The 24106-nt window shown below is 47.8% G+C and overlaps 1 protein-coding gene and 1 non-coding gene across 7 annotated transcripts; both read right to left on the bottom strand.

The window, feature by feature from the left end:
• Positions 1-141: 141 nt before the first annotated feature.
• On the bottom strand, positions 142-16756 carry PABPC4 (poly(A) binding protein cytoplasmic 4). 6 transcript variants are annotated; one of them, XM_023221217.1, is made up of 16 exons: positions 15656-16756; positions 12339-12532; positions 11156-11271; positions 9790-9929; positions 9522-9616; positions 8730-8867; positions 7674-7769; positions 4728-5000; positions 4312-4399; positions 4048-4167; positions 3467-3553; positions 3245-3372; positions 1636-1729; positions 1386-1516; positions 998-1100; positions 142-452 (listed from the first exon to the last, which is right to left on the bottom strand). In XM_023221217.1, exons 1-15 carry the CDS (start codon positions 15846-15848, stop codon positions 1011-1013), a joined length of 1983 nt encoding a protein of 660 aa, XP_023076985.1. In that variant the 5' UTR covers positions 15849-16756; the 3' UTR covers positions 142-452; positions 998-1010. The 6 variants fall into 6 exon arrangements, with proteins under 6 accessions (XP_023076985.1, XP_023076986.1, XP_023076988.1 ...); XM_023221218.1 differs by having other exon boundaries at positions 3245-3360; XM_023221220.1 differs by having other exon boundaries at positions 3245-3360; positions 4096-4167.
• LOC111548851 lies at positions 7293-7427 on the bottom strand. The gene has a single exon (XR_002733533.1). It is a non-coding gene; the product is annotated as a small nucleolar RNA SNORA55 (small nucleolar RNA).
• Positions 16757-24106: the final 7350 nt, after the last annotated feature.

Raw genomic sequence — 24106 nt, 5'->3', positions numbered from 1 at the left:
CAGTTCTGTGTATCTTGCTAACCTTTGTCAGCTTCAAGTCAAGAAAGAATAAACTATCACTGGAACCAATTCACATCCTAAAGTTACTTCCAGTGAAAACTGGAATTCATAGAGTAAAACTGTGGTCAGAGACAGAGGCAGTTTTATGGAGTTTTTTTTCTTTATTGAGAAACGTAAGACTTGGGTACATCAAATAAAACCAGTTTCTGGGGGAAAAAATCAAAACCCACAATAGAAAAAAAAAAAAAGTTAACACTGTCTGGGCCACAGCAGAACCCAGAGAACGTATTCGTATAATTGAAAAATTCTAGGTGCTTCATAATTGACCTTTTGATACAAAATGACCTATTAAATTTGCAATTTGTAATCGTTGGTGTTGAGGTCCATAGGACAAGCTAGAAGTCTTCAAACCTTGAGTTGAATTCCGTAAGGGGTTATTTGGCTTTTGAATCCTGTAAAGAAAAGCACCAACACAAATAAATGCATAATCAAATAATTTAGATTCATTAACATCTAGTGGATAAAGGAAGGTATTCTAGAAATTTCTCAACCTCAGCACTATTGACACTTCGGGCATTCTGTTGGTTCTGTCCTCCTGTGTACTGTACGATGTTTAGCAGCATCTCTGGTCTTTACCACTAGACGACAAGGCTCCTGAGGCCCTTGACAAGAGGGTCATGACTATGCCAAGTCAACACTCCCAACACACCAGCTCACCAGCTCTGGTTCTTACCACATGCTTTTCCTTAGCTCATTTTACTCTCTTCTTTCCCTATCTGGAGACACCTACCACCATCAACCAGTATTAGTTCACCTTTATTCACTCAAGCCCCTGCAGACAAAGTCCACAGTCCTTATAAGAAGTCACCTGCAACATGCTCCATGTAACTAACTACTTATTGTATTCCCAGAGCTAAGCAGTGAGCATATATACAACCTCAGGTCAAACCACGAAGACAATGCTCATAGGAACAAAAATGAAAAGAGCCACACATACGGTTTTTCCTTGTCTAAGAGGTAGCAGCAGCAACAGCGCCCACCTTCTGGGCAGCTTCTTTCTTGGCATGATGAGCCTGTAGAACTGCTACAGCTTCATCTACCTGCAAGAAATCTTCAGGTGGTCAGTGAATCTAGGAGAGCTACTCCACCCCTCCCTCGTGCCCAGACCTAGTGGTGGACCAAAGCAGGGAAAGCAGATGATCCCTAGGCTTCTGGTGCTAACTACTTTCCCAAATACCCACAGCAGCCTCCAGTCACAGTCAAGGCATGACGAGAAGGGTCCTGGGGGCAGCAGACCCCACTCTCTGCTGCACCTGGGTGTCCAAGTTTGCCCCCAATCTTCCCAAGCTGAGAGCTAAAGCGGCAGTGTCTGCGACCCAGCTCACCTTGGAGCGGAGAGACTCTGGGGACTCTAACATGTGCAGCAGCTCAGAGTTGTCGATCTCCAGCAGCATTCCCGTGATCTTCCCAGCCAAGTTTGAATGCATTGTTTGGATGAGTGGGAACAAGCGTTCTCCTATGGGGAGGGTAGTTAATAAAAAACCAAATCAAATCCCAGTAAACAATGGACACTGGTGTCCTAGTTGGCACCAGGCTCTGGGCCCCTCTTCTTCTGCAAGGAAGTGGGTCACTCACCCAGCATCTGCTTCTGTTCCTGGGGGGGTGCTGCAGCCAGCATGGAGGCAGTCAGTGGCTCCTGCCCCTGCACATGGACCGCAGGCTGGGGTGCCTGGGAACCAGGAGAGGCAGTGGGTTAGCACCAAGGAAAGGACAACACTTGATGACGGTTGAGCGCCTGTTCAGTATCTGAACATCTGACTATGTGAAAGAGGAGAGGAGGTGGCTGTCCTTGCTCTAAAGGAACTAATTTCAGTCCTTGAAGGATTGAGGGATATGGTGAGGAACAGAGTGGTATGGACATAAACACAACCAATTACAATGAAAATGGAATGCTATCAGAAAGCGAAGTGAAAGGTAAATAATAAAACAAACCTATAGCACGAGGCAAGCATTTTCTGACATTTCCTTAATGCACCCACAGTTACTCAAGAATGAAAAGCTTTGTTATAAATAAGGGTAAAATGAACGCCTGTATATAAGCTTTTCCTGAAAATTACTGTTTTCCTTTAGGGTAAATCTCAGTGCAGACTGGATCAAAGGGTGTAAATATCAACACATTTATAATTACATTCCACATCACCGTAACTGTACCAAATGTTCTTGTATCAAATGCTAAAAACTGTCAACATGCAATGTCAATGCTAGTCAAAGCCTTGCAGAGAAAAGGTATTTTACATAGCATCAAGTTCTAAGAAATCCCCAACTCAGAGAGTATGAGACAGCACAGTTAAAGAGTAATCTACTGGCCAGGCACGGTGGCTCAAGCCTGTAATCCCAGCACTTTGGGAGGCCGAGACGGGTGGATCACGAGTTCAGGAGATCGAGACCATCCTGGCTAACATGGTGAAACCCCGTCTCTACTAAAAATACAAAAAACTAGCCGGGCGAGGTGGCGGGCGCCTGTAGTCCCAGCTACTCGGGAGGCTGAGGCAGGAGAATGGCGTGAACCCGGGAGGCGGAGCTTGCAGTGAGCTGAGATCCGGCCACTGCACTCCAGCCTGGGCAACAGAGCGAGATTCCTTCTCAAAAAAAAAAAAAAAAAAAAGAGTAATCTACTAAGCAGCTTATGGGCCTGAAGGCTTAGGGTGACACCTCCATGGCAAATTGCTATTAAGCTCTGAAATAAACTAGTTGCATCTAGAGCACAGGTCTAGAGACTGCAAGTTACAGTTTAGAAAATCTAAGCTCTAGGTTCAACCCCTTCCCCTCCTACACACACTTTACATCTTTGAAGCTGAACATCCGATCTGTAAGTTGAAGTTATTTCCTGCCTTAATGTACCAATCATCTTGCAGAGCAGCCAAGGATCCAGTAGGTCACTGGATGTGGAAGTGACCTGGAGGCTCAAAGAGCTGAGTGAGCACATTATTCCGTACAAAGAGAGCAGGAAGCACTGGCTGCCCCCTGTGAGGCATTTCTGAGCGAACTGGCATCAGGCAGAGCACTTTTAAGCCCCTTCTCTCCCACGAGTGAGCCCCTAAAGGGCAGGGACAGTGAATCAGAACATAGCGTCATAACACAGAGCAGGCATTTAATACCTGTTGAAGGAATCAAAGCAAAGCTTCTTTTACATCAAGTGGAAATGGGGGAAACCCTTTTAAGCATTCTGTCTGGTGGACCTCACCTGCAGAGGCTGTATGGCAGGATGAGGGCTGCGGACACTGGAGGCGTATTTGTAGGGGGCAACAGCCCGAGGAGGAGCAGCGGCAACAGCAGCGCGTGGCGCTAAGTTCTGCACAGCTGTGGGAACGCCTTAGGGAAAGAACAAATACAATTAAAGCCCATCAGTCTGGGCAAAGACCCGTCAAATCCCATCTTTCCCCCTTCTGTGTGCATCCAATACCACCTCCAGACTGGCAGCTGTCAGTCAGCCCTTGCTGGGCGGCACCAGCCCCACCAAAGTCCATAGCCAAGCGGTCCGGGCACTCAGACCCTACAACAGACCAGCAAATGCACATCAGTGTTGGCAGCAGATGTCCAACTGGCCACGTCCCACGGAAGGAGAAATTTCAAAGCACGTTTATGCAACACATTGCACAGGGGGCCACTACTACTTTCGAGGATTAGCCAAAGGATAACATACAACTCTTTCCACATCTTGGAATACAGGACATATTCTGTACGAGCTGTTTCCTCGTATTCCTCACCCCACCCAAAAGAACAGGCTGCCTCTGTAGTCATCCAGCTAGCAAACTTCTACAACTAACTTTTTCACAAGTCACCGATGAGCAAAGAATGTTAAAAGCAACTGACACACCTAGAACTCATATTTCTCTACTCCTGAAGTGGCCACCTAAGCACACAGCTAAGATTACAGAACCAGGACTCAATAAATTTGAGCCCAACAAACTGACCAACCCAGGGCAGAGCCTAGTCATCCTGACTCCCTCCTCCCCGGGCCACACTTCTAAAGGCCAGTTTGCTCACCGACTCTCTGAGTGGTAGTAGGGAGGCCACGAGAGGCCGGAGCATTACCAGTTGGAGCCAGATGGCGAAGAGTTGGACGAGGCCCAGACTGGCGTATAGCACTTGGCATTCCTTGGAAGCCTGGTGAAGAGAAAAATTGCACATCACTGAGAAGTGATGTGGACCAGAACCTAGGCTATGCCTCAAAACGGGGAAGCAGAATAGGCAGGGGAGACCAGGATAGGTGTATCCTAGGCCGTCAAATCACTGTTCCCCACCACCTACCTTGAGGTCTCCCACCTTGCTGCCAGCGTGGATTAGGCCTCATCTGCGCTAACTGGTTAGGTGTATAATATGGAGGCCTTCCCTGAGCCTGTAAGACAGAAGAATACCCAAACACCCTCTTAAGGACTGAACCCACCCTAGAGAAGTATCTCATCTCATCTCACTAACGAGGACCTAAGCTAATTATTTAAATGTTCTTTCTATTCAAAAGCTGAGGGGTCAGCTAATGGGGACTGTTTTACTCTACCACTGCCACTGTGTGTGTGTGTGACCATGGGTAAGTCCTTCATTTTTACTTGAAGGTTCCATATTCTGACATTCTAGAACTCTAATAACGAAAGATCCCTCTCCCCAACCACTGCAGAATACTGCCAGCAGGCAGGTTCCCAAGAGCTGTGACCAAACAGCACACCCACCTGTGGGACTGCTGGCACGAAGTAGCCACCCGCCGCAGGCTGGAACTGATTTAAGATGGCATTGGCAGGAAGTGCTCTCATTCCAGCCACTCGTTGCATATACTGGTTGGTCAGATGAGCCTTTCTCTCTTCCTTCCTCTGCGCCAGGGCAACATATAGTGGCTTGGAGCCCACAATGCGTCCATTCATCTCAGTGACTGCTTTGGTTGCCTCTTCAGGAGATGAGAAGCAGACGAAGCCAAACCCTTTGCTTCTTCCATCCTCCAGCATTACCTACAAAATGAGACCAGCTACTTAAAAAATAAGGTGTCCCTGGCTGGGTGTGGTGGCTCGTACCTGTAATCCCAGCACTGTGGAAGGCTGAGGTGGGAGGGCTGCTTGAGCTCAGGAGGTTGAGATCAGCTTGAGCAATGTAGTGAGACCTCATCTCAAAAAAACAAAGGTCCAGGTGCAGTGGCTCATGCCTGTAATCCCAGCACTTTGGGAGGCCAAGATGGGTGGATCACGAAGTCAGGAGTTCAAGACCAGCCTGAACAACACGGTGAAACCCCGTCTCTACTAAAAATACAAAAATTAGCCGGGCATGGTGGCACACACCTGTAATCCCAGCTACTCAGGAGGCTGAGGCAGGAGAACTGCTTGAACCCGGGAGGCAGAGGTTGCAGTGAGCCGAGATTGCGCCACTGCACTCCAGTCTGGGCGACAGAGTGAGACTCCATCTCAAAAACAAAACAAAAAACCCAACCAAACCAAAAAAAAAAAAAAACCAAAACAAACCCACAAATAAAAAAAAAGATGTCCCTGGGTGGGAAGGGAACTATTCAGAAGAACCAGAAAGCCTGGGTTATGCTGCAGTCTAGGTCAGGGATTCAAAACTAGCATAGGATTTACCCCAGACCAACTAAGTCACAACCTCTAAGGTATCTAGGCATTTTCTTTAAGTCCCCAGGTGATGCTAAAGTTCCGAAACACTATGATATGGCTAATGGTAAAACCAGGAACTCAAAGATGTTTCCTGATACCTGGTGGATAGCTACCCCTGGGTAACCACAAAACATCTCGAGGGTAGTGTTGAGCAATTTATTTTCCAATCTCATCTGCTCCAAGACCTCGGTGGATAAAACTCTAACAAGTTCTTAGCAACATCAGGCTAACACTTTAGGAATACCACATGTGGACAGGAGTCATAAAATGTTCAGGTAATCAATGACTACCACCATTAATTCAACGAGATGGCCAGCTTAGAGACAGGTGCCTAGATCCTAGTCTTACTTGCCCTCCTGAGGCTCAATTTCCACGAAATACCCCAAACAGCTGCAAAACCACAGGTCTACTGGTTCAGGCAGTCTTTTTCCACATTAAGTTCATCATTCACAAATTGCATTTTTCCTTATTTGAAAAGGTTATTCACTGTCTTCGCTGGTGTGACTGTCATTGCTTTATGTCTTAGTTAATGGCCCAGAGAGCCTCCTGAAGTGGGGAACAGGGAAGTAAAGATGTGCATCACTCCATAACTCTCTACCAATTAGGTAGGCCAGTAGGTATGTGAAAAAAAATGCCACACCACCATCTTGAAAATGGTGACAATTCACAGTATGGCTCTTTTGCTCTCTTAACAAATTGCAACTTGACTACTAGGCAGATAAGCAAGGAGAGAAGAGAGAAGATCATTCCTTACACTGATGGGGTCCAGTCAAGGGGGTCATAGCAAAAAGGAAAGGGTAAGAACTGGGCAAATCTACAATTGGCCTCTGGCCAACTCCCTACTACAACTAATAACATTGCTTTCCACATTCCCAGGTTGGGAGCAAATTCCACTAAGAGCCAGGGCAGGGCCACTATGCCTTTACAACAGCTCACATGGCTTCCCTTCTCATCAACTAAAGGATTTTGTGGCATCTGGTACACCTCTGTTTAGCAAGACCGGAGTCTGCATCAGGCCATAACCCAAAACGTTCAGATGCCACCAGTTTCCATCCTGCTCCCAAAGTGCTAAGGACAAGCAGTACACCATCCCCATGTAGTCAGCAATCTCTTGTTCAAGGACTAAAATTCCTTATCTTTAAAATGAAGTTCTGGCCGGGCGCGGTGGCTCAAGCCTGTAATCCCAGCACTTTGGGAGGCCGAGACGGGCGGATCACGAGGTCAGGAGATCAAGACCATCCTGGCTAACACGGTGAAACCCCATCTCTACTAAAAAATACAAAAAATCTAGCCGGGCGAGGTGGCGGGCGCCTGTAGTCCCAGCTACTCGGGAGGCTGAGGCAGGAGAATGGCGTAAAACCCGGGAGGCGGAGCTTGCAGTGAGCTGAGATCCGGCCACTGCACTCCAGCCCGGGCGACAGAGCGAGACTCCGTCTCAAAAAATAAATAAATAAATAAAATAAAATGAAGTTCCTACTTATCCTGCTAACTTAGGTGACATGATTATCAAAGAAAATCAAGCAAATGATGCACACTACGAAACATGGAAAAACCTTCTGCTCCCCTTTCCTCTCTAAGACTAGGGTAGAAGTTCCCAAGCCCACTTCCAAAATCTTCAAAATACCTTCATTCTCAAGGAGAAAATGTGGCAGAGCTGTAGAGACAGGTCCCAAGACAAATGGAAAACAACCTGTCTGGATTTCCTCTGCTCATTCTGTAGCACCATCTGTCCCCACACCGGCACGAGGCAGCAAGGAATGGGAAAGATTCAGGTGCTCTGGGTTGGCTGGGAGGGGGTGGGCCAAATTCCTCTCCAGACTCCAGTGCTTGGGAAACAGCGTAATGTTAACCTAACGAAATGCCATTCTCCAAAATGTATCCAGAAGTTTTGCTGGAAAAACATAGTAGCTACCTTTCAGAAATGAACATAATTTAAATGCTATTCCTTCAATGGAACAAATGCCAATAAACCTATAATGGAATAGTACTGCTTTCAATCTCCAAATCTCAGTATTATAATACCTTAGCACTGGTAATTGATCCAAAAGGAGAAAATTCTTTCCTTAATTTCTCATCATCAATAGTGTCATCCAAGTTCTTAATGTAGAGATTCACCCCCTGAAGGAAAAAGATCACTGTTAATTGCATTTCTATACCACAAATATTCCCTAAGAAAGTGGTTCCCAAAGAGTAGCTCCCAGACCAGGAGCACCAGCATCTTTGGGAACTTGCTAGAAATGAAATTCTCGGCTGGGCACAGTGGCTCATGCCTATAATCTCAGCACTTTGGGGAGGCCGAGGTGGGTCAATCACGGAGTCAGGAGATCAAGACCATCCTTGCTAAAAGGGTGAAACCCTGTTCTCTACTAAAAATACAAAAATTAGCCAGATGTGGTGGTGGGCGCCTGTAGTCCCAGCTACTCAGGAGGCTGAGGCAGGAGAATGGAGCGAACTTGGGAGGCGGAGCTTGCAGGGAGCGGCGATCACGCCACTGCACTCCAGCCTGGGCAACAGAGCGAGACTCCATCTCAAGAGAAGAAAAAAAAAAAAAGAAAAGAGAAATTATCAGGCCAGACCCCAAACCCAGTGAATCAGAAAAACTCTGGGGCTGGAGCCCAGCTATCTGTTTTAACAAGCTCTGCTGGTGATTCTGATGCAAGCTCAAAGCTGTGAAACTACTGCCCTGAAACTGACAAGGATCATCAGTGCAGTCACCTTTTGTCACCTCTCCCCACAGCTGCTCTGGTAACCACTCACCCTGCCCAGCAGGGGTCTTCTTGAAGCCATGCCAAACAAAGGAGGCTCATTTAAGTAAAAGGAATCTACATGGCTAGCAACAGGCTGAGGCTTCCAGAATAGAGAGCTTCTTGATGAATAAACTCATTTCTCTTGTTTCTGGTTCTAAAATAATCACTGTCATACATGTAGTAGGTATATATCCTTTTAAACCTGATCTTCTTGGGGGAAATGGGAAGAACAGACTCCAAGTCCCCAAAAAGAAAGCCTGCTAAACATAAGGGTGTTCTGCAAATATTTCACAGCAAATCCCATTGCTAGGCTGGGCCAAGATCACCTTACCTGATATCGACTAATTCTCTCCTGTTTCAGCTGCTCAAATTTCCGTTTTAACTCTGCCTGCCGTTCTACTTTCTTTTGTGCACGGCCTACAAATATGATTTTGCCACTTATTTCTTTTCCATTCATCTCTTCCACAGCCTAGAGAAGAAAAATGTCTTTAAAATAAAGTTGCAGTGATGGGGTCTTATTCCGGGAGTCTAAGTCCCGACAAGTATTCTTTCTACTATAGGACTAAAAACTAAATTCATTCCACCTCTGAAGTCTGTCACACAAATCCAAACTTCCTCATCTGTAAAATGAGGTTAATATTTAAATAGGTTATTGATCCAGATAATATAGAAATAGCACAGGTGTATAAACACAAGTGTGCTGACATGAGCCCAGGGCGATATAATCTTCTGGCTGCCAGTAAATTCTGCAGGTGCTTTTGTGGGTATTTTAAGTGATAAATGTTGAGGGTCTGGCACAATGCTTTGCCCACAAGTAGCTGCTGTGCTGTTATGAAATCAGCACTCACTGGGCTTTAGTTCTCTCACCTTTGCAGGGGAACAAACATCTGTCCTATTCTTTCAACAACTGACAGCTGAGGTGACAGGTATGTGCCAAGTGCTTTGTGAACACCTACATGATATTAACATGTGGAACCCAGGAAGATGATCCCAGAGTATAGTAATGGTACATCTACTACTAGATACTCAGACCATCCCAGCTCTAGCTAGGTGCTAGGAAGACTCTGCCCATACTCTGGGGCCACCTCCCGCAAGTTTTTCCCAACCTTTGTGGTACACTCACCTTATTGGCATCCTCGTGTTTTTCGTAACTCACAAAGCCAAAGCCTTTGGATTTCCCACTGGGATCTCTCATCACCTTGACACTTAGGGTCTTACCTATTACCAAAGGACAGAACTATTAGTAACACCATCTCGAGCACAGCTCAAGGAGAGAAGGCTTCCCTCTGGAAACTCACTTGAAGCAAATCTCTGGAGCAGCACCCTCATCTCTTAAGAAAAAAGAGATGGGTCTGGTGGACTGTGAAAGGGGACAAGGACCCTCAACTTACCAAACTGACTGAATAGCTCTTTCAGACTCTCATCATCCACCTCTTCCCCAAAGTTTTTTATATAAACATTGGTGAATTCCTTGGCTTTGGCTCCCAGCTCAGCTTCCCGCTCTTTGCGAGACTTGAATCTGCCCACAAATCTAAAAAGAAACCATGAAAAAAGTAATCACCCAGAGGAATAAAACATGATGTCCAAGGACCCAAAGGAATACAAGTTAAAGGCTGATAGGAGAAGTTAAAACATGAGATCCCCATCCACCACCAAGGAGGCTCAGAGATACCCAAGTCCCCAGCAGAAAAAGAAAAAGGCAGGACTATCCTGTAAGGACCAGCCCCAGGGCTCCTGGCTTAGACCAGGGCTACTCCTACCACATCACACTGCCTTCATGAAGAAACCTGATGGCCATGTTTTTAAAACGTTCATTTCTGTGCAACTATGTAAATGCATAGAAAAGGTCTGGAAGGATACAAACCAAACTGTTAACAGTGGTTAATCCTAGGTATGAGATTGTTGGAGCGAAGGGGCACCCTTTCCTTTTTAAATTTATTTTGGTACTCTTATACTTAGAAGAAAATTTATGCATACACTGACATTTTTATATTTCTTTTTAGTGATATCTGTACATCAATCAACCACTGGACACACAGACATTATAAACATCACCCATCCTCTGGTATGTTGAATGACACAAAGGACAAAAATTATTTTGGCTTGTAATAGCCAAGACTTATTGTCCCTTCTTCTCCCCACATGGCTTTGCTAAGTTCCCCCTCTGCATTCTACAGTAACAACCACACCAAAGCAACAGGTCTGTTACGAAGTTTTTCTGCAAAAGGATGGGATTTTTCATTGTCACCAAGTATTACTGTGGAGCCAGCCTTGCATTAGGTCACTGAATCATAAGTCAGAAAATGGAGAACCGCGGGGACAATTTGGCATCAACCACTAGCGAGGGACCCATGGACAGACCTGAGTCACAGGAAAGCCAAGGTCACACTGCTAGTATATAGCTCCTGGTCAGTCCAGGGCCCTCTCCACTCTGCCGCTGGCCAAGACTCCGACTCAGAGTGAGCTTAGAGCTGCCTTCCAGCCAGCCCCAGTTGTTGATGCTCACAAAACCCACAGACAGATGCCTTTAAGGGAGAGGCGGCAGGCAGGCCATGGCTTGGGCAGGAAGCCCACCTCGGCGAGTCAAAAGGGCTGCCACGGCTCAGGCAGGGAGACTCACCAGCCCTGGAGTGGAGAGGTAGGAGCAGGCCACACTTGGGCCGAGAACCAGTAGCCGCCTTGTGTGTGCCAGTTAATACCGAGGTGGGGCCACGGCTGGCTCATGCGATGGTTGTTGCTCCGGACTGGGACACTCACACTTTGCGGTCATTGAGGAGCATGCCATTCATCTTCTCGATGGCCTTGTCGGCAGCCTCTTGGGTCTCGAAGTGGACAAATGCATAACCCTTAGAGCCGTTCTCATCACACACCACCTGTCAAAGACAAGGTGGACCACTTTAGCACCACTGGCCAGCTCCTGAGACATGAGAACCTCAGGGTATCTTGTGCCTGACAGGCTTTAGCCCATCCATGGCCAAAGGTGGCCAAGTACACCAGTACAATTTTTCTCACACCTCGCACAGCACCAGGTACCTAGTAAGTGTTCCATTTACAAAGGTAGCCACTACTAGGCTGCTGCTTCTATTCCAAATGTTTTATTTTTATAAAAAACAAAACAAAACAAAGAAAACACTTAAAATCGGGTGCTGTGGCTCATGCCTGTAATTCCAATGCTTTGGGAGGTCAAAGCAGGAGGATCATTGGAGCCAGGAGCTAGAGATCAGCCTATGCAATGGAGAGAGACCCTGTCTCTACAAAAAATTAAAAAATTAACTGAATGTGGTAGTACATGCCTGTAGTCCCAGCTACTTGGGAGGCTGAGGTGGGAGGATGGCTTGTGCCCAGGACCCAGGAGGTCGAAGCTACAATGAGCTGTTACTACACCATTGCACTCCACCCTGGGTGACAGACAGAGCCAAGACCCTGTCTCTTTAAAACACAATAACAACACATTTTAAGAGATCTGGGTGCAAACCACAGTGCTGCAGAAGACAAAACATTTTCCAAGGCCACAACAGATTTTCAGTGCAGTATGGTGTTAAACACCTACACCACCACTGTTTAAGTTTTAAAGTGCTCAGCATAAAACAGATACGTAGAAGAAACAGAGTGAATTTATGCTTCTAACGTGATTAAGTTTCCTGAAGACCAGAGATACTTCTCTGGTCCTCTCCTTTCCCCCATCCCAAAAGAAAAACCTGGGGCTTTCCAAAACTAAAGAACAGGAAAGATTATTTCAGGCTGAGGAAAGAACAAGGGTATGAAAACGTGTGCTGGTTACGCTGGGTGTGGCCCTGAGATTACCCGTGGGAACTTTTAGAATTCCATGTCCAGCCTTTTGAAAATTCCTGTATCCTGATGCCAAGGTAGTTTTCCATTTGGTATTTATCTTGTTTTTGAGAATCAATTATTCTGCTAAAATCATTTAATCAATGTTTACCTTGCAGGACAGAATGTTTCCAAAAGCAGAAAAAGTATCATAAAGTGCCTTGTTATCTATAGATTTGTCCAGGTTCTTGATGAAGACATTTCCCACACCAGATTTTCTCAAAGAGGGATCCCTCTGAGACCACATGATGCGGATTGGCTTTCCCTTAATCACATCAAAGTTCATGGTGTCCAAAGCCCGCTCAGCTGTAAGAGAGAAACACATTTCAATAAGGCGAGAAAACGTCAGCTCCCACAGGCCAACATCCTAAGAACAGATTACTCCAGGACTTTTCAAGGTAATCACTCTTGATAAAAGGCAATAAAAGGGCATCAGATTCCTCCAGCCTGCACTGTTAGTAAGTGTAGAATAAGTTCCAGCTAATGACTCTACTTCATGACCGAAGTCTAAACGCCCTTCTGGGTCTGTGCCCTTGTTGGATAAAGGGGCCATAAGTAAAGATAATCTAAATGGCCTTAATGACACCAAGATCCAATGATAATACCTCACATTTGACTAAGCTTTACCATTTGGAAGAGACTTTGCAGACCACCCACCATGACTCAGGTGGGACAGCTGAAATTATACATTTTACAAAATGAACAAACTTATGTTTAGGGTGACTAAGCTGTGCAGCTAGCTAGTGATTAGGAAACTAATACTAGATTATCTGATTTATTTTTCAGTGAAGTATTGCATCAAAGTTATCAAGTCATTTAGTCTGCAATCCATCTACGGAGACAAGTGACTAAACCTATGAGCAAATGATCTGGAAAAAAAAAAAGGTGCTATCTCTGAATTCAGAATTCAGTCCAGTTTCTTTTATTTTCAGTTTCTGAGAACAAAGCATCAATCACCAAAATGGATACAACTGATCACACATGGAAAAGTTCTCTGTACTATCACAACAAGGATTAAACCACCATACCTTCTGCCTAAGCAGACAGCACACGGATGGTAGGCCCTGCACCTACCTTTTGAAGCCTTAATCGAAGTTCTGTAGAATTCTAGGACTTCAGCTACCCTGGGTGCCCAACCAACTTCCCCATCCAGCGCCTTGGAAAGCTTCTGTATCTTCCCAACTAAGTCCATATGTGCACCAGAGACAATTTAAAGAACCAAAAGCTGGGCTGGGCACAGTGGCTCACTCCTGTAATCCCAGCACTTTGGGAGACTGAAACAGGTGGATCACCTGAGGTCAGGAGTTCGAGATCAGCCTGACCAACATGGTGAAACCCCATCTCTACTAAAAATACAAAATTGTCTGGGTGTGTGGTGGGCGCCTGTAATCCCAGCTACTCAGAAGGCTGAGGCAGGAAAATTGTTTGAACCCGGGAGTCAGAGGTTGCAGTGAGCTGAGATCGTGCCATTGCACTCCAGCCTGGGCAACAAGAGCGAAAACAAACAACAACAAAAAGAACCAGAAGCTAAAATATACTACCAACTGCCAGCCAAAACACTTCTCATCACTAATCGCAACAAGGATGCCCAGATCTGGTGGCCACTTTTCCTGAAGGCTGTGACCGCATCTCCTATCGGTGACATCACCCAGAACCTCCTCCATGAGGGGATTTAGACAGGGTCAGAGCAGTGGAATCTGCTCCTTGCCTCAAGGCAACATCTCACTTAAGAGGGGGGACAAAATTCCCCAACTCTGACGCTCCACAAGGTACTGTTTCTTTAACCAGGAGAATTTATTTTCACTCATTATTTCCAACAAACTTCCCCACCCCCTTCAGAAGATGGGCTCATCTGTATGGGGGGCAGTTGGGAAAAGGGGAGATGACAAGACAGATCCAAGTCAGGAACAGTCCAGGAAAGGAGGAGTTTGCTTATGATGGCTATCAGAGATAGATAGCTGGGATCGCAAACTATTTCATTAATTAGCAGTAAAGGAGCCCATTTCAACACAGCTCCTCGTCTATTTCCAGACAGCACTGCACAAGGCAAGCCGGCTTAGTCTGACAAATCTGGCTGCACTTATTTATAGCAGGGAGAAGTCCTGCAGAAGTATGTGTTGGCAGACACACTGACCAATGGCTTCTGCTATCTCTAAGTGATACGACTTTTGTTCAAAAGTCAAGAAGGCAGACAACATCTAATGTGGTACATTATCCCCTAAAAAGACCACACTCAGCTACCTTCTTTGCGCTCCTATGGCCATAGACAGAACTCAGCTTGGAGCATACTAGATTGACGGTAGCAATACCTAGTCCCTCTTAACACGTCCAATTCTCTGGTCTCAGCTGCAACCTGGGCAAGTAGTAATTCTGGGCCTCAGACAGAAAACAAAGTGGGGACCTCAAAACTAGCGACCTGGAGATCCTTTGCCATAGAATGGCTTGTTTCTCCCAGTAATGATCTCTGCAGTTGTTCCCTTCTAATCTGGAGTCACGTGCAGCCTCTGATCAGATTTCCTTTGGCCTCACTCCTGCCTCGCCTGCAACATACCTCTCTCCATGCTAAGGCCATAATCTGAGGTGGCAGAGCACTGTGCTGGGAGTCCCAACTTGGTTTCCAACTTTTTGCATTCCTTTTCCTTCTCAGGAGTCCCATTTTCTTCAGATTAGATGAAGTAAAAGGGCTCTGACGAGTGCAAACCACTGTTACAGCTGAGGTGACAAATGCCACCAGATTTTCAAGTGACGCTTCCCCAAACTACCTCCACAACACTCTCTACAGCACAGAGCCTGGATACCATTTGTCCAGCGCAAAGCACTTCTCCACTCCAGTGGCAAACATACAGACCAAGGAGCTGGCCTGGCACACGCAGCTCCTGTGGCACTAACCTAAATCTCTGCTAGTTTAACGCACAGAAACCTTCCCCCTGCTTCCTGCCTGCCCTGACCCATCCTTTATCAGCACAATATCAGGTAGTCAAGGTTAGTAAAGGTGGCAGGGCGGGCAGGAGCTCTACAATGTAGAACTTTTGCGGGGAATTGTGTTTCAAACGTCCCGCCTTTTTGGCCAGCCTGTGAAGGGCACAAGCAAGGGTCTGTAACAGCCCAGCCCCACTGACAAGGACCACACACAGTGGAATGCCAGTGGCCTCACTCTAATCCTGTTTTACAGTTTCCTTGGTTTCCAACCCCACTACCAGCAACACCAGTAAGTAGCCCAAGGTCACCCAGTTAGCAAGTGGTAGAAACAAGATTGAAACTCGAGTCATCTGATGCCAGGTCCGCGTTCTCAATCTCTGCACCCTGCTCCAAGCTTCGGTGGCAACATGCTGTCGTGATGCTGCCCTCCTTGGCAGGAGGGCCCTGCCAGAAGACGACTCCCGGGGTCCGCCGGGCTCCCACGCACGTGTGGGCACAGCTTCTACTCACCGTCGGCCGGCTGCTGGAAGTTGACGTAGGCATAGCCCAGGGAGCGGCGGGTGATCATATCGCGGCAGACCCGGATGGACAGCACAGGCCCCGCGGGGCTGAACTTTTCGTACAGCATGGCCTCGGTGACGTCCGAGTGCAGGTCGCCCACGTACAGGGAGGCCATGGGGTAGCTGCTGGCCGCAGCGTTCATCTCCCCGCCCCCCACCACCCCGAGCCCCGCCAGGAGGACTTCTTATCGGGCCCGCCGCAGGACAAAAGGGGCGCCCTCGGAGCCCGGGCCCGCGCCGCGGCTCACAGGTGGCACCGGGGCGGCGAGGACGAGCTGGAGTCGGCGGGCTCGGAGACGGGACGGAAACGGGAGGCGGGGGCCGGCTCCCACGGCTGCGGCACCGCAGACAAAAGGCTCTCCGCACAATACGGCCCTCCCCACGACTTTGCACTTCTCCGCGGTCCTGGTACGAAGCTCCAAATTTCAAAAAACCAAAGTAGGGAAAAAATTAAACGGGGAATCCCCTTCCGAACGGTAAAAATCCTTTAAGAGGCGACCAGACGCTACCCACGGCGGCCCCGGGGACACGCGTTTCTCTATAAATATAGGCCTCGGGCTCCGGCGGTTTAAGATTACAACCGCCGGGGCAGAGGGAAACCAAATCTTTGTGGGCGCCGACTCGGCGAGCCCCGGGCGGGCGGCGAAGGGCAGCGCGGACACGTGGTGCGCCGGGGCCGGCGCGGGGCTTGGGGCCCGAGCGTGGGGAGGGCGCGGGGGGCCGGGCGGGCGGCTCACCCCCGGACCGATGGACGGAGACCGACGGACGCCAAGCGCGGCGGCGGCGGGCGCGGGGCAGGCCGGAAGCGTGCGAAAGTGACTTCCCCGCGGGTTCTCCGAGGAGGATTCGCTTTTTCTTTTCCTTTTTTTTTTTTCAGGATTTTGAAGCGTTTTCGGATTTTTTTTTATCTTTTTCTCTTTTTTTCCTCAGGCTGCGGAGCCCGAAAGCGGCGCAGGAGGCAGCGACCCGGGGCGGAGAGAGGCGGCCGAGGGAGCCACCGCTCCATTTATACCCGCCCGCCCCGGGCGCTGCTGGTCGAAGGGCGCCTCGCGACCTGGGCGCAGTCGTGCCCGCCCACTCGGCCCGGGGGCCCGAGGCGGGGCGGCCACGCGAGAGCGACCCTGCGCGGCCGCGCGGCGCCACAGCGACCCCTGGCGCGCGGAGGACCGCCCAAGCTCGTGGTTGCAGGAGACCCCCAGGGCCCCTTTCTATAACAAATAAATCTTAACACCCTCCCACCCATCACCCGGGAATGGAGAAGCCATTTAACCCGCACACACGCATGAGGTTTAAAATTAAATAGTATGGGGCCGGGCGCGGTGGCTCACGCCTGTAATCCCAGCACTTTGTGAGGCCGAGGTGGGTGGATCATGAGGTCAGGAGATCGAGACCATCCTGGCTAACAAGGTGAAACCCAGTCTCTACTAAAAATGCAAAAAATGAGCCGGGCGTGGTGGCATGCGCCTGTAATCCCAGCTACTCAGGAGACTGAGGGAGGAGAATCGCTTGAACCCTGGAGGCGGAGCTTGCAGTGAGCCGAGATTGCGCCAGGGCACTCCAGTCTGGGCAACAAAGCCAGGCTCCATCTAAAAAAAAAAAAATTAAATGGTAAGCCTAATTGTGAAATGAAGGTGACATAAAGTAAGTTAAAATAAAGTAATAGGTGGTCCTATAGGTCAATTTTTGTGAAGTTTTCAGGATACTGTTGGCCTACAGATAGAATCGTCAAGAGCTGGAAATGCAAGAAGTATCCATGGGTGATGGGATTTTCTGAAAAGATAAGCACATTTTGGTAAAGCTTCAATGAAACCAAACACAAGCATCCCTTCTATTGACATGCTGGTGGTATTCCCGGACATTTAGTTTGTATTTAAGGGCACAGAAATACTTTCTACTCCTATGTTTAAAGTTTCTTACAGCCTTGGATAATTATAAAAAGACTTTTCATCTGCATGAGGGTCTGGCAGGTCATTTGAAAGTCATATCACTTGCCAGGCTCAAGCCTGTAATCTTAGCACTTTGGGAGGCCGAGGCGGGTGGATCACCTGAGGTCGGGAGTTTGAGACTAGCCTGACCAACATGAAGAAACCCCTGTCTCTGCTAAAAATACAAAAAGTAGCCAGGCGTGGTGGTGCATGCCTGTAATCCCAGCTGCTCAGGAGGCTGTGGCAGAAGAATTGCTTGAACCCTGGAGGCAAAGGTTGCGGTGAACTGAGATAGTGCCATTGCACTCCAGCCTGGGCAACAAGACTGAAACTCCGCCTCAAAAAAAAAAAAAAAAAAGGTCATATCACTTTATGGGACTATGTTATATGGGACTGTCCACACATATTGCAAGATATATAGCATCCCTTCTTCCATAAGTGCCAGGAACCAACTTTGCCATCACTGTGACAACCCAAAAACAGAAATTGCCAAAAGGCAAACAGACATCCCCCTTCAAAAGCACTGATTTAAGTAAATGACTGAAGAAATATGTGTATTTATATATTAATTCATTCAAATAAATGGTTAATCTGAGTCTACTCTATACCAATGTCAATACAGGGGCTGGAGATACTATGATGGACCAGAAGTCACTCCCTCTCTCATGGAGTTTATATTCTACTAAGTATATTAAATCAAGAAACATTGGCTGGCACGGTGGCTCATGCCTGTTATCCCAGCACTTTGGGAGGCTGAGGTGGGTGGATCACCTGAGGTCAGGAGTTCAAGACCAGCCTGGCCAACGTGGTGAAACCCCATCTCTATTAAAAATACAAAATCAGCCGGGCATGGTAGCATGTGCCTGTAGTCCCAGCTACTTGGAAGGCTGAGGCAGGAGAATCGCTGGAACACAGGAGGCAGCGGTTGCAGTGAGCTGAGATCATAGCGACACAGCGAGACTCCATCTCAAAACAAAAAGGAACATTTATGGGAGTGCTCCTTCTATAGATTCCCTCCTCAGGAAAGTCTTCCTAGACCCCCTGTGGTCTAAAGTAGCCGTCAACATTGTTAATCACTATCACAGCAACTTGTCTTCTTATCTTCAAGCCTGTTATTCCTACCCAAAATTATGTTGTTCCTATATCTGTTTACCTGTTTAGTATCTATCTTTTCCACACTGGTATATAACCTTCACAAGAACAGGAATCTAGAATAGTGCTTAACATAGCAGGTACTAAATGTTCAGTAACTGGCCAGGCCCAGTGGCTCATGCCTATAATTCCAGTGTTTTGGGAGGCTGAGGCAGGAGGATTGCTTGAGCCCAGACGTTTGAAACCAGCCTGGGCAACAGAGTGAGACCCCATCTCTACAAAAAACTTTTCTTTTAATTAGCTGGGTGTGGGGACACATGCTTGTGGTCTCAGCGACTTGGGAGTCTGAGGCAGGAGGATCACTTGAGGCCAGGAGTTCAAGGCTATAGTGACCTATGATCATATTGCTGCACTCCAGCCTGAGCAACAGAGTGAAACTCTGTTGCTAAAAATTAAATAAATAAATAAATATTCAATATATTTGTGTGTATGTGTGTTTTCTTGTTTTTTGGGGGATAAAATCTTCCTCTGTCTCCTAGGCTGGAGTGCAGTGGCGCGATCTTGGCTCACTGCAATCTCTGCCTCCTAGGTTCAAGCAATTCTCATGCCTCAGCCTCCCAAGTAGCCGGGATTATAGGCATGCGCACACCTGGCTTTTTTTTTTTTTCTTTCTTTTTTAAATAGGGTCTCACTCTACTGGCAGGCTGGAGTGCATTGGTACAATCTCCACTCACTGCAACCTCCGTCTACCGGATTCAAGCAATTCTCCTGCCTCAGCCTCCCGAGTAGCTGGGACTACAGGTGCACGCCACCAGCCTGGCTAATTTTTGTATTTTTAGTAGAGACAGGGTTTCACCATGTTGGCCAGGATGGTCTCAATCTCTTTACCTCGTGATCCGCCCGCCTCAGCCTCCCAAAATGCTGGGATTACAGGGGTGAGCCACCACGCCCGACCTTTTTGTTTTTTTGTTTTTTTGAGACAGAGACTTGCTCTGTCACCCAGGCTGCTGGAGTGCAGTGATATGCTCTTGGCTCACTGCAACCTCCACTTCCCAGATTCAAGTGATTCTCCTGCCTCAGCCTCCCAAGTAGCTGGAATTACAGGTGCCCACCACCACGCCCGGCTACTTTTTGTATTTTTAGTAGAGACGGGATTTCACTATGTTGCCCAGGCTGGTCAGGTAATGTACTCCTCTCGGCCTCCTCAAGTGCTAGGATTACAGGCATGAGCCACGCACTGCCCCCGTGTGTATTTCTTTTGAAGCAACAAAGTCTCACTGTGTTGCCCAGGCTAGAGTGCAGTGGCATGATCATAGCTCACTGCAACCTCAAACTCCTGACCTCAAGCGATCCACTTTGGCCTCTTAAAGTGTTGGGGTTACAGGCATAAGCCACTGCACCTGGCCTAGATATTTGTTAAATAAACAAATGAATACTAGGCACAGATGAGCAAAACCCACACAAGCTCTGACCTCATGAAGCTTACTGTCTAGCAGGGGAGCTTATTACCTATATTACTTTGGGCAAGCTAGTTCACATCTCTGACCCTCAAATTTCTCATCTGAACTATACTAATAAACCTTATTAACACTTAAAAGGGTTATTGTGAGAATATACTAATACATATAAATACACAGAAATTGTTTAGATTTTTTTTTTTTTTTTTTTTTTTTTTTTTTTTTTTTTTTTGAGATGGCGTCCCGCTGTGTCACCCAGGCTAGAATGTAGTGGCACAATCTCGGCTCACTGCAACCTCCACCTCCCAGGTTCAAGTGATTCTCATGCCTCAGCCTCCCGAAAGCTGAGGATTTTACATGTAGCAGAAATGTAAGAGCTTTGCCTTCCGGCATCATTTGTTTGTTCACTCAGCAAACTTATGTGGCATTCCTAAGAGCCAGGTTCTGTCTGTTCTGGGTGTTGGGGACAGAACTGTGAGCTAAACGTTCACCGAACAACCTCTTCTTGGAGGTTTTTGGAGAAAGAAAGAGAGAGACAAGCAGTGTGTGTTGAAAAAAGCTTTGAACCTGAAGGTAAGAGTAAGGAAACCCCAGCCCCATCCACCCAGCCGGAGGCCAATTCTACCCGCAAAAGCTCGATTTCTGGCTCTGCCGCTCAGGGAGGAAGACTCTCCTTGTCCAGAGACAGGGTCTCTGAGATCCTAGAGGTATGGCTCAAGCACCAAGACAGGCTGCACAGCTTTAGACAGTGGTCGTCACATCTCCAACCCTCCCCACCTGTGTGATGGGCTCAGTAAGTCCTTTTAAGAATAGAGACCAGGTGGCCGGGCACGGTGGCTCATGCCTGTAATCCCAGCACCTTGGGAGGCCGAGGCAGGCGGATTATGACATCAGGAGATTGAGACCATCCTGGTTAGCACGGTGAAACCCCGTCTCTACTAAAAAATACAAAAAATTAGCCTGGCGTGGTGGCGGGCGCCTGTAGTCCCAGCTACTCGGAAGGCTGAGACAGGAGAATGGCGTGAACCCAGGGGTCGGAGCTTGTAGTGAGATGAGATGGCGCCACTGCACTCCAGCCTGGGCGACAGAGCGAGACTCCGTCCGAAAAAAAAAAAAGAATACAGACCAGGCAGCCGGGCGCAGTGGCTCACGCTTGTAATCCCAGCACTTTGGGAGGCCAAGGCAGGTGAATCATGAGGTCAGGAGATCGAGACTATCCTGGCTAACACGGTGAAACCCTGTCTCCACTGAAAATGCAAAAAGTTAGCCAGGCATGGTGGCAGGCGCCTGTAGTCCCAGCTACTCAGGAGTCTGAGGCAGGAGTATGGGGTAACCGGAAGGCGGAGCTTGCCGCGAGCTGAGATTGCGCCACTGCACTCTAGCCTGGGGGACAGAGGGAGACTCTGTTTCAAAAAAAAAAAAAAAAAAGAATGGAGACCAAGCTGGGCGCAGTGGCTCACACCTGTAATTCCAGCACTTTGGAAGGCCGAGGCAGGTGGATCATGAGGTCAGGAGATCGAGACCATCCTGGCTAACACGGTGAAACCCTGTCTCTACTAAAAGTACAAAATATTAGCCGGGCGTGGTGACGGGCGCCTGTAGTCCCAGCTACTCGGGAGGCTGAGGCAGGAGAATGGCGTGAACCTGGGAGGCGGGGCTTGCAGTGAGCCCAGATCGCATCACTGCACTCCAGCTTGGGCAACAGAGCCAGACTCCATCTCAAAAAAAAAAAAAAAAAGAGGTGGTTAGGTCAAAAGGGCTCTGCCCTTATGAATGGATTAATGCTGTTATCAAAGGAGTGGGTTCCCAATAAAAGGAAGAGCTCAGCCCTTTCCCTCCCCACCACACACTTCCTCCTCCCTCATCTTTCCACCTTCTGCCATGGGATGACAGAAGGCCCTGGCCAGATGAAGGCCCTTCAGTCTTGGATTTCCCAGCTTCCAGAACTGTGAGAAATGAATCTCTGTTCTTTATAAACTACCCAATCTGTGGTATTCTGTTATAGCAGCACAAAATGAATGAAGACACCACCATTTATTGAGCACCTGCTATGTGTCAAGATCATTTTCAGACCTCAAACTGGGACTAAATGTGTGTGTGGCATGACCGAGAACCTGGCTTTTGTTTTTTTTTTTTGAAACGGAGTCTCGCTGTATTGCCCAGGCTGGAGTGCGGTGGCGCAATCTCGGCTCACTGCAAGCTACGTCTCCCTAGTTCACGCCATTCTCCTGCCTCAGCCTCTCATGTAGCTGGGACTACAGGCGCCTGCCACCGCGCCCAGCTTATTTCTTGTATTTTTAGTAGAGACGGGGTTTCACAGTGTTAGCCAGGATGGTCTCGATCTCCTGACCTCGTGATCCGCCCGCCTCGGCCTCCCAAAGTGCTGGGATTACAGGCATGAGCCACCGCGCCCGGCCCAGAACCTGGTATTAAAAGATGAAACACATGTAGAAAATCCATCATCTGTGGAGATCAGGGGTATGAACGAGGAGATTCATAGCTGTTGTTCTCCTGTTCAGGTCCCCAGGCTGTACACCGGCTACAAAGATGAGTAGGACATTATTCCTTTCCTGGAATTGGTCACAGTGTAGTGACCAACTGACACCTGGATCAATTATCACGTCCCAAGGCATATGGAGACGGGAGCTGCAGACAGGGGTTCCAGGTGAAAGAGACAGATTATCTGTACCAAGGGTGGTGATCAGAGAAGGCTTCCTGGAGGTGACCATGGAGCTGGATCTTTAGAAGAAGATAGTTTTTGTTGTTGTTGTTGTTGTTGTAGAGGCGGGGTCTCACTATGTAGTCCAGGCTGATCTTGAACTCCTCAAGAGATCCTCCCACCTCAGCCTCCTAAAGTGTTAGGATTACAGGTGTGAGCCACCATGCCTGGCCAAGAAGATAGTGTTTTGGAGTGGAAGTGGGGAGAGCATTCTGCAAATAGAAGCCCAGAGGCAGACAAGTCATTTATTAGCTTGGGTAAGTCATTTCCCAGTCCTTGGCCTTAGTTTCCTCATCAGTGGATTAGAAATGGTATAAGATAATATATGTAAACCTTTACATGGTGCTAGGCACACAGTAAGCATTTAATAGACAGTGGATAATAATACTACATTGTTACAATGTGACATTTTCAAGGTTGCTGTGAGCAGCTGAATAGGACTAGAACTCAGAAGTGTGTATGTGTGTTTGCATGTGTCTAGTGAGGAAGGAAACTGAAAAGTAAAGTTGAGATCTTGCAGGGGTCCTTGAATGCCATTCTACAGTATGACCTTTCCCAGAAGTAATTGACCCAATATTATTATTTGGAAATAATGACATAAATAGCCACTACTACACAGTGCTTCCTACCTGCCAGGCACTGCTGTAAGCCCTGTGGAGTAACTGGCCAAGATAACAAAGCTGGCAAGAGTGGGTTGAGACTTAAATATTTTCTTGCTCTAACTCTAATGCTGTCTACAATAACTTGAGGCTAGGAGTTCAAAACAAGCCTGGGCCACATAGCGAGACCCAATCTCTACAAACATTTAAAAGATTAGCCAGAGTCGGGTGCGGTAGCTCATGCCTGTAATCCCAACCCTGTGGGAGGCCGGGCGGATCACCTGAGGTTGAGAGTTCGAGACTAGACTGACCAACATGGAGAAACCCCATCTCTACTAAAAATACAAAAAAAAATTAGCCGGGTGTGGTGGTGCATGCCTGTAATCCCAGCTACTGGGGAGGCTGAGGCAGGAGAATTGCTTGAACCTGGGAGGCAGAGGTTGCAGTGAGCCCAGATTGTGCCATTGCACTCCAGCCTGGGCAATAATAGCGAAACTCTGTCTCAAAAAATAAATAAATAAATAAATAAATTAGCCAGACATGCTGGCATGCACCTATAGTCCTAGTTACTTGGGAAGCTGAGGCAGGAAGATCACTGGACCACTTGAG

This window comes from Piliocolobus tephrosceles, chromosome 1 (genome assembly GCF_002776525.5).
Source record: "Piliocolobus tephrosceles isolate RC106 chromosome 1, ASM277652v3, whole genome shotgun sequence".
In the NCBI taxonomy this organism is placed as follows: domain Eukaryota; kingdom Metazoa; phylum Chordata; class Mammalia; order Primates; family Cercopithecidae; genus Piliocolobus; species Piliocolobus tephrosceles.
Note: the sequence above shows the minus strand (reverse complement) of the source record. Positions and strands in the feature narration are given on the sequence as shown.

Coding starts and splice junctions, on each gene's coding strand:
- PABPC4 (XM_023221217.1), bottom strand. CDS start 15,848: ATGAACGCTGCGGCCAGCAGCTACCCCATGGCCTCCCTGTACGTGGGC. Junction 8,868..9,521: donor AACACGAGGATGCCAATAAG/GTGAGTGTACCA, acceptor TTTCTTCTCTAG/GCTGTGGAAGAGATGAATGG. Junction 7,770..8,729: donor AGAGAATTAGTCGATATCAG/GTAAGGTGATCT, acceptor TTTTTCCTTCAG/GGGGTGAATCTCTACATTAA.